The sequence below is a fragment of the Silurus aristotelis genome, assembly GCF_946808225.1.
Source record: "Silurus aristotelis genome assembly, chromosome: 2".
NCBI lineage: Eukaryota > Metazoa > Chordata > Actinopteri > Siluriformes > Siluridae > Silurus > Silurus aristotelis.
The window spans coordinates 32,559,362-32,574,822 of NC_139575.1; the positions used below are offsets into that span (position 1 = coordinate 32,559,362).

At 37.9% G+C, this 15,461-nt stretch overlaps 1 protein-coding gene across 1 annotated transcript in view; it reads right to left on the reverse strand.

Annotated features, from left to right (window-relative positions):
- Positions 1 to 270: 270 nt before the first annotated feature.
- Positions 271 to 15,461, reverse strand: part of asic4b (acid-sensing (proton-gated) ion channel family member 4b) — a 59,430-nt gene continuing 44,239 nt past the window's right edge. The window contains exons 7-10 of the mRNA XM_083524125.1: positions 14,676 to 14,767; positions 14,340 to 14,419; positions 12,896 to 13,063; positions 271 to 2,744 (exon numbers count right to left, since the gene is read on the reverse strand). Of these exons, the coding sequence (XP_083380251.1) occupies positions 2,640 to 2,744; positions 12,896 to 13,063; positions 14,340 to 14,419; positions 14,676 to 14,767 (445 nt within the window). The 3' untranslated portion in view covers positions 271 to 2,639. The remainder of the gene's footprint in view (positions 2,745 to 12,895; positions 13,064 to 14,339; positions 14,420 to 14,675; positions 14,768 to 15,461) is intronic.

A 15,461-nucleotide genomic window follows, 5' to 3' on the forward strand; every position in this document is an offset into this window, starting at 1 on the left:
ATTCTAGGACGAGCTGTTATTAGTATTTGGCTCCCAGAGGCACTATAGGCTATTGTTTCATTCTAAGATACATGACACATGGAAAAACAAGTAAGAAAATGATTTAACTGAGCACTTGGTCAACTCACTGACATTTTTTTTTCATTATGACTCCGTTTTTTTTTTTATGAGACCTGCGCTTGGCATTTCAGAGCAAAGGTCTGTAACAGGACTGTGTGTGTTTATAAGATCTGTGAGAATGTATGAATCGGAGGATACGAGACAGAAAATATGGTGAGCAATGCAACCATTAAAAATCAGATGGCTCAGAAGTTCTTATGAATTGCACTAAGAAATGATCGATGTCATACTACAGTTAGAGTCCATATTAAACACGGTTACAGCAGTTCAGTCCTTTCTGGTCATCGCTTCACAGAAGAATAAAATTGGAAAATAATATGCAGCTTATTATTGTCATATCTACAATATGTTTGTGGGGGCCAAGACTGTAGAGATCTCTGGTCTCATTTTCTCAGAAATGCAAAAAACGTCTATAAATGTACCTTATAAAATTCTTACATGAGCACATAAAGGAGATAATTATTTAATAAAAGGGTAAATGAATAAAAAATGATCAAAATAAAAAAAAAATTGCAGGATTTTGTAATAAATTCATATATACAGTATCTCACAGACGTGTGTACACCCCTTACATTTCACATCCATTTAAGTATATATTTTCAAGGAACAAAACTATAGAAATGAAACTTAAATATATGTTAGATTAGTCAGTGTGCAGCTTGTATAGCAGTATAGATTTACTGTCCTCTGAAAACAACTCAACATACAGCCATTATTGTCAAAATAACTGGCAACCAAGGTGAGTAAACGCTAAGCGAACATGTCAAAACTGTGTACAAAGTGTCAATATTTTGTGTGAAAACCAATGTTATCCAGCACTGCCTCAATCCTCCTGGGTATGGAATTCACCAGAGCTGCACAGGTTGTTGCTGGGATCCTCTTCCACTTCTCCATAATGACATCATGGAGCTGCTGGATGTTAGACACATTGCACCGTACCACCTTTTGTTTGAGGATGCCACGCAGGTTCTCAACAGGGTTCGGGTCTGGAGACATTATTGGCCACTCCATCACCTTCACCTCTAGCTTCCTCAGCAGGGCAGTTGTCATCTTGGCGGTGTGTTTGGTGTCATTATTATGTTGGAAAACTGACGTTTCTGAAACGAGGGCATCATGTATGTTTCCCTCAATGAACCGCAGCGCCAAGCACCAGCAACACTCATGCAACCCCAGACCAGGATGCTACCACCACCATGCTTGACTGTAGGCAAGACACAATTTTCTTGGTGCTCCTCACCAGGGTGTTGCCATACATGCTGTACACCATCTGAGCCAAACAAGTTCATCTTAGTCTCCTTAAACCACAGGACACGGTTCCAGTAATTCATGCTCTTGGACAGGTTGTCTTCAGCAAACTGTTTGTGGGCTTTCTTGTGAGCGAGCTTCAGAAGAGGCTTCCTTCGAGGACGACAACCATGCAAACTGAATTGTTGCAGTGTGCGGTGTATGTGTGAGCACTGACTTACCATTCTGCACCCTCCAAAGAAATGCTGGCAGCACTCTTGCACCTGTTTTTTGAAGCCAGCTTCTGCACCTGACGCACAGCAGGAGGACTCGACTTCTTTGATCAACCCCCTGCAAGGCCTGTTCCGAGTGGAAACCTTCTTGCAAAACCTCTGTATGACCCTGGCGAGTTAGTTTCAGAGTGTTAATGATCTTCTTATAGTCTCGGCCGACTTTGTGGAGAGCAACAATTCTAATTTTCAAATCCGCAGAGTCTTTGCAATTTGGACATTCAGTCTTCAGTATGAGAAAATTGTACTCTAAGCACCAAATTGTAACTGTTCTACTACAAGATACACAAATTTGTATGGTCTTGTCAAGCTGACAAAAACATTAACATGATGAATAGGACATGTGGCTTTGCATAGTAACATGACATGCAGATGTTATCACTTAGGGTGTACTCACTTTTATAGCCAGCTATTTTGATAATAATGATTGTATGTTGTTATTTATAGAGGACAGTAGACCTGTACTGCTATACAAACTGCAAATTGAATAATCTAAAATATATCCAAGTATCATTTCTAAAGTATTGTCACCTTAAAAGATATACTAAAATGGTTGCTGAAATGTGAGGGGTCCTGTCACTTTTGTGAGATACTGTATACATGTGACAGGATTAATCTGAATTGGAAAAAAAATTGACAAGTAAGTATAGAAATAAACAATAAAAACTCTAAACATCTACTTCAGAACATAACTGACATGCAGTATAATCAAATTGGCCTTGTTCCACTAGTGCTAATGCAGAACGATGCGAATACGACCACGTGCTGATGTATCAGAGGCGGTATGAGCCAGTTTCAGCCCCACCCCCCACCCCCAACAAGCCACATACCTTCCTCTGACTGTAAAAATGGGCATTCAGTATGAGCTCCCTGTGGGTTTGAGTTTGGCTGCAGCTTTTACAGGTGCTAAACAGAAAATGTTCAATTCCCAGTCATCCAAGGGCCAAAAGTCTGATGAGCAATTTGTTGTAGACAGAGGGTGGAAACTAAAAGAGAAATCATCTCCTAGCAAGCAAAGTCCTGCTGTCCAGTGGCTTGTGTGTGGTGGTTTGGTAACACTGACGCTGGATAGACACTGTGTGCTTGAGCTCGCGTCCCATCACTAGCCTCCTGTTGACAAAAAAAAAGATGACAATTGTAAGACCATATATATATATATATGATTTTTTTTGTAGGCCTAAATAACTTTGGGACACCGTAAAATGTTACTAAAAAGAATGCAACCATTTGCAAATCTCATAAAATGATATTTTATTCACAATAGAACTTAGAAATTTTGAATTTGACGTACTGTAATTTCCGAACTATAAAGCGCACCCATATATAAGCCGCACCCACTGAATTTGACAAAGATTTTTATTTTGAACATAAATAATCCGCATCTGTCTATAAGCCGCAGTCTACACTGAAACTAATGAACTTTACACGGGCTTTAACGAAAGACAGTGTCTGTTACACGGTGTAACGGGTGAAATATTTTGTGGCTCCTTTAAGAGCAGAGCGGCATTTTGGGAATAGCCTGCCGCGGCATTATTTCCAGTATTACTGCATGTGTGCAAGACCGAGGAATATGTCATTATTATTTTCTGATGCTCATTTCTAAATTTCTTTGACTAACCCGTAATGCTGTTGCCAAGAAAAATAAAAAAGCATGAGTTTTGGAAACCTGTCTGTGCTTATATGATTTCTGTTGCAATTGTAGTTAGCGAGCTATGCCTTGACCCTGATACAGCGCGTTACAACGGCTTGTATCTAAACAGTAGTCTACCAAAAAAGTCATTGTTCACTGTCTTCCCCCTTCCCTTTCACAACAATTTTTCTCGGAAGTTTATCTTTTGGCATAGTCGTGCGTTTAAAAATCAACACCAGTGAAAGTTTTTCTCCCAAAGCCATGCAGCTCAGAACACAGGTGATGTGCGTTTTTTCGTTTCCGTTCGGAAATTTAATTGGTATAATGTTATGTCGCTCTGTTTTTTGGGTTGAAGCTTGTGAAACCGGCAAAAAACGTAGGAAAAATCCATAAATTAGCCGCTTCGTTGTTTAAGCCGCGGGGTTCAAAACGTGGGAAAAAAGTAGCGGCGTATAGTCCAAAAAACTAAAAAATTAAGAGGTATTACAATTGAACATTTGGAGAAACAATTTGCAACAAATTAGGTGAATGAACAACTGGTCAGTAAGATCACTGAGTATAAATAGTGTATCTTAGAGAGGCAGAGTGTTTCAGAATTAAAGAGCTTCACCAATGTGTGAAAGACTTCAAATTGTGGAACAATTTCACAATAATGTTCCTCAACATTAAATTGCAAACCAGTTAAATATCACATAATTTACATTACATAATATCATCAAAAGTTTTGAAGAATCAAAAAAAAAAAAAATCTCTGTGCACAGAGGATGAGGGCGAATCAATATTGGATGCCTGTGATCTTCAGGCTCTCAAGCAGCACTGCATTTAAAGCAGTTATGATTATTTAATGGAAATCACTGCATGGGCTCATTAACACCTACAAAAATCATTGTCCGTGAACACAGTTGAACATATGAAGGTTAAATCTCTATTCTGAAAAGAAGAAGGCATGTGTGAAATTGATTCAAAAACTGTGCCATCCTCTCTGGGCCAAAGCTAATTTAAAATGTACTGAGGCAAAGTAGAAAACTGTTCTCTGTTCAGACAAATCAAAATTTGCATTTCTTTTTGGATACCATGGACACCATGTCATCCGGACTAAAGAGGAGAGGGATCATCTGGCTTGTTATTAGCACACAGTTCAAAAAGCTGCATCTCTGAAGGTATAAGGGTGCATTATCATGTCTAAGGAATGGCATCTTCCAGAAAACATCTTTTTCACAGAAGGCCTTGCATATTTGATTAAGAGAATGCTAACTGCATACTGCATCTATTACAATAGCATTACTTTGTAGTTGAAGAGTCCAGTTGCTGAACTAGCCTGCCTGCATTATAGACCTTTTACCACTTGAAAACGTTTGTCGAAACATGCAACAAAAAATACCACAAAGGACACCCAGAACATTAAAGCAGGTAAAATCCTGTACACATATGAGACAACATTTCTCTCCCAAAAACTTCAGCAACGGGTCTCCTCAGTTCCCAGATGTAAACGGACAGAAGACATGATGATACACAGTGGTTAATATGGCCCTATCAAACAATTCAATATATTCCTATTTCTTTCTTAAAATGGCATATATTCTCATTTTGAACGTTTGATTTGTTTTCTGTGTTATATCGTAAATATAATATAATAGTTTTTTATGAGATCATAAAATCATTCTATTCTGGTTTTTTTTTTTTTTTTTTACATTTTACAGTGTTGTAATTGGGGTTGTGTATGTACATTCACTTTATTTGGAATACTCATGGTTATTCTTTTGAGATTCTGGCACACACTCTCAGTGAATCTACCATTGTACTACAACCCAAAGGTGGATATAGATGTGGCCATTAACGTACAGTAAACTTATCGTCATGTATATGAAACCATTTTGTGACATGGTCCATTATCATATTGGCTTTGATCAAACTAGCAATAAGGGGGTATCTGTGTTCATGCTCAGATATTATGATATTAATAGACACACTATGTGCCCAGATAACATCTTCCACCCCATTATACCACCACTACTAGCTTGACCTGTTGACACAAGGCAAATTGTGACCATGGATTCATGTGCTTAGCACCAAATTCTGACCTCACCATCTGCATTGCAAAGCAGAAATCAAAATTAATCAGACCAGGCCATGCTCTAATCTTCAACTGTTTAGTTTACAAAAAATTGTGCTTAAGGTACTAACAAATTCTGGTTTTGTGACTGATAGGAATGTGACTTCTATATGATATTCAGCTGGTATAGCTCATCTACCTCAAGATGAAATTTTGTGCATTTTTATGTTTGTAAAACATGTTTATTTTAAGTGTTCTCAGTTCAAACCAGCTCGGCCATTCTCCTCTGTCTTTTATCTACTGTCCGCAAGAAGCCATTTTAACCCACAGAACTGATGCTTAGTACTTTTTTTTTGGAACAGTATTCTGGGTCATCTCTGCAGACCTGTCTGTGCAAATACCAGGAGGGCAGTGCACTTGGCACCGTCTAGCACCAGCAAGTGTTTGAATTCAAGTACTTGACCTGTATTTGCATTATTTTGTGTGTTGCACTGCTTCCACATGATTGACTGATTGGAAAAGTGAATGCATGGTTGTATTGGTGGTTGTCTTTAAAGCTGAATTTTTGAGGTGTTACATCTTAGTGGTGTAACGGTACACAAAATGTACGGTTCGGTATGTCCCTCTGTTTTTAAGTCACCGTTCAGTTCAATTTCGGTACTGTTAAGGGAAAGAAATTATTATTAACATCTATGAACATCAACAATTTACATTTTTTCAAATAATTTTATATAAAATGCCTGCTTTTGTTAATAATATATAAAATTCTTTTTTTTTATAATTGAAGTATAACACAAATATAGAGGAAGGTGCACACAGGTGGATTATGTTCTATGTAGGAGATGCAACCTGAAGAAGATTGGAGACTGTAAGGTGTTGGCAGGGGACAGTAAATCTAGACAGCATCAGATGGTGGTCTGTAAGATGGCAACTGTGGAAACTGAAGGAGGAAGACTGTAGTGTGAGATTCAGGGAAGAGGTCAGACAGGGGCTCGGTGGTGGTGTAGAGGTGCTGGATGATTGGGCAACTACTGCGAAAGTAATTGCTGCAAAAAGTAAGACTGCTAGAAAGGTACTTGGTGTGACATCTGGAAATAGAAAGGAAGACAAAGAGACGTGGTGGTGGAATGAAGAAGTGCAGGAAGGCATGAGGAGAAAAGAAGGCAGGAGTACATATGTACAAGAATAAGGGAGATGTGCAGACCTGCAGTAACTACAGGGGAATAAAATGTATCAGTCACACCAATGGGAAAGAGTAGTGGAAGCCAGGCTGAGAGAAGAGGTGACCATCTGTGAGCAGCAGTATGGTTTCATGCCGAGGAAGAGCACCAAAGACGCATTATTTGCTTTGAGAATGTTAATGGAGAAGTATAGAGAAGGTCAGAAGGAGTTGCATTGTGTATTTGTGGATTTCGAAAAAGCATACGACAGGGTGCCGAGAGAGGAGTTGTGGTATTGTATGAGGAAGTCAGGTGTGTCAGAGAAGTATGTGAGGGTGGTGCAGGACATGTATGAGGACAGTGTGACAGCAGTAAAGTGTGCAGTAGGAACGACAGAGTGATTCAAGGTGGAGGTTGTTTTGCCTCAAGGATTGGCTCTAAGCCCGTTCTTGTTCGCAGTGGTGATGGACAGGTTGACGGATAAGGTCAGACAGGAGTCTCCATTGACTATGATGTTTGCTGATGATATTGTTATTTGTGGTGAGAAGAGTGGCAGGAGTGATTCGTGAATAGAAGGTTATCTGCAAGAGTGAAAGGGAAAGTTTATAGTGGTGAGACCTGCAAAGTTGTATGGTTTAGAGAAAGTGGCACTGGCTAAAAGACAGGAAACGGGGCTGAAGATGTTGATTTTTACTAGGAGTGACGAGGATGGACAGGATTAGAAATGAGTTTATTAGCGGGACAGCGCATGTAGCACTTTTTTGGGACAAAGTGAGAGAGGCCCAATTGAGATGGTTTGTACATGTGCAGAGGAGGGACAAGGAGTATATCGGTTGGAGAATGCTGAAGATGGAGCCACCAGGAAGGAGGAAAAGAGGAAGGCCAAAAAGGAGGTAATTGTTTTGATAGAGGCAGGTGTAGAGGAAATTTTTTTAAATAAAATAATTAATAGAATAAATCAAATGCAATACATTTTTGTTATATTGATTAAATTGAGTAATCAATTAAATTGGCACAAATTACATTTATTAAATAAAAGAAACAAAATAAAACGTTTGTGTATATAAGTGCGTGTGTTTTACATTTAAAATTTTATTTCCTAAGGATGTTATCTACTTAATTGCTCTACTTATATAGCATACTTTAATTCCTTCTATCCTTAATGCATTTATTCCCTCAATTTGTGGAATTGTCAGTTTTTTCTTTTCAAGAGAAATACTTGAAGCTGGACATAAGCTAAAGATTTGATAGCGCTAGCGTTAGCTGCTAATCAGGAAGTGACTACTAGCGCTATTCATTCTTTAGTGTTAACATACATGCGCAAAACAGTTCTTAGTTCTGGTACACAGTAAGTAGCCACAATGACCCTGCACTAACTCTAGTTACTTTTTTTATATGGTTTCATATTTGATACATTCCTGAGGACACTCAGATTGTAACAATTTTCTGCATTTAAAAAAGGATTGCGTGTACCAAGCCGAAAGCCCTGAACCTACAGATTTCCGTACTATTTCGTGTACTATTTCCTGTACTATTAAACCTCTATTATATTTGTGAGCAAAATCCATAGGTGGGAAGTAACAAAGTAAAAATACTTCGTTACTGTACTTAAGTAGATTTTTTGGTATCAGTACTTTACTCCACTATTTATTTTTCAGACAACTTTTTACTTTTACTCATTACATTTTTACACAAATATCTGTACTTTTTACTTCTTACATTTTCAAAAAAGACTCGTGACTTTAGTTTTAATTTACTGATTTGGTGGATTTTTTTTTATTTATTTTCCCTGCATGCCAATTTCAGGCAAACAACCGATTTCCTGTTACTGCGCGTCTTTTTCAATCGACTGGTATATAAAGGCCTGTCTCTCACTCACCACAGATGTAGACTAGTTTATGGAGCTAAGAATCAGCAGGCAGAAGGCAGTAAGACGTTTAGGGTTAATGTGGATGAGACAGAGGGAGTCAGTGATGTAAACATGACTGAGAACAGACACATTCCTGATAATCATCATCTTTTCTCTGCTTGTGTTCTATATGTGGACCTTCAGCCTGGACACATTCATTAGGTAACAACATTTTTAATTCGTTTTGTATTTATATATATATATATATATATATATATATATATATATATATATATATATATATATATATATATATATTACTGTTTCACCATTTTTATAAAAAATTTAAATACATAAATAAAGAACTAAATACGAAATTTAGGCAAATTTAAACCTTTGGCAAAAAAATACATTTATCCACGACGTCCTTTCTTTACTTAGATCTAAAATAAATAAATAAACTCCAGATAAAAATATTTTTAATCAGTAAACTTTTGTTTTATTTCTGCGCCAAGTCTCAAATCAAACACCAAAATCCGCCATGATTCACACCATTAACCCTCTAGGTGGCGTTTTGTGGGGTTTTCCCTCATAATGGCGACACAAACTTAAATTACTGTCTTTATTGATCGTACAGATAAAAACAATACATCATTCAAATCTGTAAAATGTCTATAATTTTCTATATATAAGCTTCCTGACTTGACTTAAAGAGGTGCAGTCTCTCCGGTATCACCTCATTAACTGTCCGTGTGGAAACATAGCAAAGGCTCTTAATGATGTCCACACGTCTCTGCACTGATATAGCCTTTATATTTAATCACTGTACATATGCTTACATATACAGTATATCACATGCTGTAAATATGATACATGTTTAACACCTCCAAGCTGCCAGTTTTGGGCACCTGAGCAAGCCCTTAACTCACTACTGCTCATTTAGTAAATGAGATCATTAAGAGTCGCTCGGGATAAACACTTCCAACAGGAAGTGGCTATATCTCGCTATCTTTGTCTCTCTATTTTCTCTATCTAATTGTCTCTGTGTCTCTTTTAGTAAATGTCTCTGTCTCACTGTATATGTCTCTCTCTTGCTGTCTCTCTATTTGTTTCTCACTCTTTGTAAAGCTGTGTCTGTGTCTCTTTGTCTTTGTCTCTGTCTTTCCTGCTTATTTACATGTCTAACAAAGTTTTGAGTTTTGAAGTAATGCCATTAGCGATCTATGATGAAAGACTTCCCTGGTTCGATTCTTACCTCTAGTTTCATATTGAACATTATAAGAAGTTTTTAAAAACAGAACAATGAAAGGTCATTAAAATTGTTTGCTGGTAAATCATGGTATATCAGTGGTGCAGGTGTTGGAGATGTGGTTCTTGTACCTGAGTCACTTCTCATAGACTTCCGGTTACTGAGAGAATGTACAGAAAGGAAAAGTTTTGACCCTCTACCATCATGATCCAAGAGAAAACACTGGTCTCCTAACTATAGAAAAGCCAAGAGTCCAATAAGCAAAGGCTTATTTGCCTCTCCTGTGTTGGCGAAATGGTCAGTGAAGTGGTCGCTGCTATCTGACTCACCCGGTTCAATTCCTACCGCTTAGCTTTCGTTTAAAAAGGTTTAAAAAAGGAACCAAAAAAGGTCCTAAAAATCAGATTCTTGCAGGAGATCCTGTGGCTCAATTGGAAGAGCTTTGCTTCTGGGTTGAGAGGTTGCCGGTTCAAACCCCGGCCAGGGCTCAAAGTTAAGAGTGTGGAAGGTGTCAGGAATGGCTGCGTGGAAGGTCGGATTCGGAGGGTGTATCCTAAAGCAGGGGGGCAATATCCGGGCATCTGCCCCCCCCCCCCAGTGTCTGAGAAGCTGAAAACAGTGGGTTATGAAGCAAAAACGTCCAAAAAAGTATCGACTTAGTTTTGCATATATAGGGAAAAATTCTGCTAAAAACCTATCACCCTTACTTTTTCTGAGGCTGTGAAGCAGCAGGTCTTCACAACCTTTGTTCACAGTCAACCACTCCATTACTCACCACACACTACTTTCCACACAGCTTAACCAGTGTGGGGACAAGCCAGATTCAAACCAGCAACCTTTGAGGCAAGGCTTTTATTACAAAGCCATCAAGTCCCACAACACACCTTCTTTTTTTGGGGGGTTTATCCTTCATTTCATGCGTCAACGCAAGAAATTCAGACCAGACAGAAACACAGAAAGCAGGATTCGAACCCTGAACCCCACCAACAGCGAAATACCAGTCTTAACCCACTGAACCATCGGGAAGAACCGACTGCAACGATTGTTTAGAGCAGGTCTATCTTTTCTTTCAAACCATCAACACAAGAATATAATGCTAAAGACAGACGTAGGAAGCAAGCCCATATCGTGACTAGCAGGGACAAAGCAGGATTCGAACCCTGATTCACACTATTAGCGAGGCACCAGCATTAACTCACTGAACTATCAGGAAGGAAAAGCTGGAAAGCTTGTTTAGGTCTATCTTTCTTTTTGAACCATCAAAACAAGAATATGAAGATGTAGGAATCAGGAATTTAACCTACCTCATGACTAGCAGACAGAAAGCCAGGTTTGAACCCTGACCACCAACATTAGCAAAGTACCAGCCTTACCCCACTAAGCCATCAGTATATAAAAACAGGATGGGAAGCTTGATTAGAGCAGGTCTATCATTCTTTTCAAACCATCAACACAAGACTTTAACGCTAAAGAAAGATGTAGGAATACAGATGTAAGTAGCACAAGTTGAACCTACATTGTAACTAGCAGGAAGAAAGCAGGATTCGAACCATGATCCCCACCACCAGCGAGATACCAACGTTAACCCATTGAACTATCGGTGAGGACAGGCTCGGAAGCTTGTTTAGAGCAGGTCTATCTTTCTTTTCAACCCATTAAAAACAAAAATATATCGCTAAAGAAAGATGTTGGAAGTGAATCCTGATCGTGACTGGCAGGCAGAAAGCAGGATTCGAACCCTGAACCCCACCAAAAGCAAGACACCTGATTCAACCCACTGAACCATCAGGGAAAACAGGTCAGGAAGTTTGTTTAGAGCAGGTCTATCTACCATTAAACCATCAACACAAGCATATAAAGCTAAAGAAAGATTTAGGAAGCAGGAACATAACCTACATCGCAACTAGCAGGATTCAAACCCTGATCCTCAATATCAAGTCAAGTCAAGTCAAGAGGCTTTTATTGTCATTTCTACTATACACAGTGGTACACAGTACACAGTAAAAATGAGACAACGTTCCTCCGGAACCCTGGAGCTACACCAAACAACAACAAGCTACATAAAGTGCATCGAGTGCAACCTAGTGAGAACAGTGCAGACAAAAAACAATACAGACAGTGCAGACAGAAAACACAAGACAACACAAGACAAGACACAAAGATAGCGCCTGAGATAGTGCCAACTAGTAAACCTACTGTATATATACAGTACTTATACAGTACTTAATATACAGTACTGTATAAGGAGAACTGTAAAGACTATACCCGGGACTGAATATAAACAGACACAATGTAGTGCAAAAAACAGCAGCAGTCTAGAGGTGCAAAAGACAGCATGTAAACAGTATACTATAATAACAGTATAGTGTAATAAGAAACAGTAAAGGTGCAAAAAACAGCATGTAAACAGTGTAGTACGGTAGAGTATAAATAATAAAAAATAAATGATGGTGGAATGGGCTGAGATGAGTAATGAATGTGTGTTGAGTGTTAAGTCTAGGACTTCAGTGAGGCACAAGCCTTAACCCACTGAGCTACCACAGAAGTGCTTTTTTCTTTTTTCTTTTTTTTTTGGTGAAAGAGTTATGAGTTATGAGAAAGAGTTAATGAAAGAGTTATCTTTCATTAAAGACCAGATAATCAAGAAATTAATCCAACACAGAATTGAAATGCTTTCAGAGTGGACAAGGTCCAGAAGTTTTATTTACCAACACAGCAACCAGCTCGACCAGGAATCAAACTCTCAAACTCATCCTCGTGGGTCCCTGACATTAACCCACATCTATCTATCTATCTATCTATCTATCTATCTATCTATCTATCTATCTATCTATCTATCTATCTATCTATCTATCTATCTATCTATCTATCTATCTATCTATCTATCTATCTATCTATCTATCTATCTATCTATCTATCTATCTATCTTATATGATGTGAGGTCCAGTTAACAGCTAAAACAGGTGGAAGTAATAACTACTTTTTACTTAAGTACATGTCAGAGCCAAAACTTCTTTAATTTCACTTGAGTATAAAAGTATAATCAGTACTTCAACTTTTACCCGAGTATTTAAAAACATGAGTATCTGTACTTCTACTTAAGTAAAGGATGTGTGCACTTTTGTCACCTCTGGGAAAATCCCACTAGCAAAAATTTGCTCTTATTTGTTCATTAGACAACTTGTGGAAAAAACCTTGATGCATACATTTTAAAACTTGAGCAAACTTTTTAAAGAAGTGCTTGAGAACTTTTCCAGTGTAAAATGCGTATGATATGAATAAAAAAACAAATAAAATACTTAACCATTCCATAGACTTACTCTGGGCTTAAATTCCTCTAGTCTTACTGTTGCAATGGTGCTTGGTGTTAGCTGGGCCCTCAAATTCAGATCACGGTGGTTCCTTGTTCTCTGCGTCTGGTTCCTCTGGCTCTGCTGGTTCTGGTATTTTTGTGGTCTCAGGAATCTTTTGATCCTATGTTTGATTACCTTAAAATAGGAGAGAAATATAAGTAAAGGCAGCAAAGCACGCAATATCGGTGATATTAGTGAGAGAGAGACCATAAGATAGATAGATAGATAGATAGATAGATAGATAGATAGATAGATAGATAGATAGATAGATAGATAGATAGATAGATAGATAGATAGATAGATAGATAGATAGATAGATACTTTATTCATCCCATTGGGAATTTTACAGCTTCCAGCAGTATCCACAAACATAGGCGATAAGGCATTCAATAAATACTAAAAAATACTAAATAAAAAATATTAAAGGTAAGTTAAAGTGTCTGTACATATAAATGCGTGTTTGATGAGTCTGTGCAAGTTGAGTGTTAAAACTTTTTGTGTTGTTTTTTTAACATCACAGTCCACATTTCTAAGTTTAACATTTTACAACAGGAAAAGTCAGGTGTCTCAGAAATTCTGTTTATATATATTTGTATTTATTAACCAAGATTACTTATTAATTATTTTGTTAAAACATTTAAATTTACACCATTTGGTAGAAGCTCTTATCCCAAGCAACTTACATTTATCTCATTCATACAACTGAGCAGGTATGGGTTTAAAGGCCTTGCTCAGCAGGCCCTCGAGTAGCAGCTTGGCTGGGATTTGAGCTCATGACCTTCAGATTCAAAGTCTTAACCACTAAGCTACTACCTCTCCATAAAACTAATGTAAGTGTGGTCTAATTTACATCTTCATGTAGGGCATTGGCTCAAATCCAGAGCGACTTAAAACTGAGTAGGCGAGGGCCTTGTTTATTGGCCCAGTAGAGGCAGCTGGTTGGGATTTGAACTTACAACCTTCTGATTACAAGTCCAACAACTTAACCATTGAGCTACCGCTTTCCCCATTGCACATTGCTTTACATATTGTGCATAGAATAGCATTTACATTAAAAAAGCTAATATATAAAAAAGGACCATGCAATACAATATTTGTCTCTCTCTTGATTGGTGACTTGATCCTACAAGTCACCTTGTATCCAGGCTTCTTCCAGTGCCCATAAAGTTGTGTGCAATTATATTTGACATTTCTGACCAAATAAGGAAAGACTTCCAATCAGACACAGCCCTGATGGTAAATTCCTATTACAGGATTGTCAATGTGACTCACAGAACTTTCGCAAACAGCAAAATTATAAAGTCTTTAACTCAATTCTCATTTGTTTGAATTATTAACAAAAGACTCTATGCACACACCATCCTTTTCGAAAGAGGGTGCAATAGGGTGTAACAACAATGATAAACTCTACCTCGTAGATGTAATCGAGTATCTCTAATATTGTGAGAACACTGGCTCCAATGAAAAGTCCCATCTGGCCTCCAATGTCACCTGAAAATCAAACAGACAAAAGAAAGCTTTTTGTGAGAGTGACTGCACAGGGATATTGGTGGAAACCAAAAAATGTGACCATTTACATCAGTATTGTGTTTAAGTGGCTTTTTAAATTATGTGCATGTAATTCAGGTTGGTAATTTTGTCCTTTACTGTAGCTTTGACAAAATAAAATATGGTATTAGTGAACAAATGGTGTGTGAATGGTATTGTAAGAACACCCTGAGTATGCGTGCACACGACAGGACCCCACCTAGCAGTCCGGCTATGTCGTATGCTTTCTTCTGCTCGATCGTTTCGTAGTTCAGCGCTTCAAAGTAAACATCCAGGACGAGGAAGTTGTCCCTGCAGCATTGGAGATAAGCAGCAAAATTCTGACATTCTTAATAGAAACATTTAATATCCTATTGGCTGGGTGAAAAAAAAAGAAAACCCAGGGAGACGTCGCTTATTGTGTTGTTCTAAATAAAGGATTGTCAGCGGCGAACACAGAAAAGGAAAAAAATAATTACTGGAACGAACATAATCTCAATTTGGAGCAATCTATTTAAAAAGCGCTACTTCATTTAGCCTATGCATGGAGGAGCCAAATTACATTTTCATTTTTAATATTGCAGTTTCGCAAACAATAGTGAGCGAAATCGAGAGAGACCACGCGATTATCAGAAAAGCTCGGACAGCGAAAAGGTTTTTTTCCCCCTTGGCTTATTTCTGCCACTGTATTTAAATACACAGATAATTATTTTTCAGGAAGGAGCTCATTCTATCATAGAAACTAACTAGAACAGAGCTGTCCAAATACGGCTTACGGCTCAAAGTTGGCCCACAGTGACCCCTTGATTTGGCCCGCTATGCCATATATGGGAGAAGGGAAGAAAAGGGAACAACTGCCATTGACAAAGATCTTCATTTCTTATTCAGAATAATATTGTACCACAGATTGGATTTTTTTCTATGCTTTTGTGGTATTAATTCCATTGAATTATAAAATTATAAAATAAAACTGCATTAGTAAAACAGGTTACAGATTATGTTTATT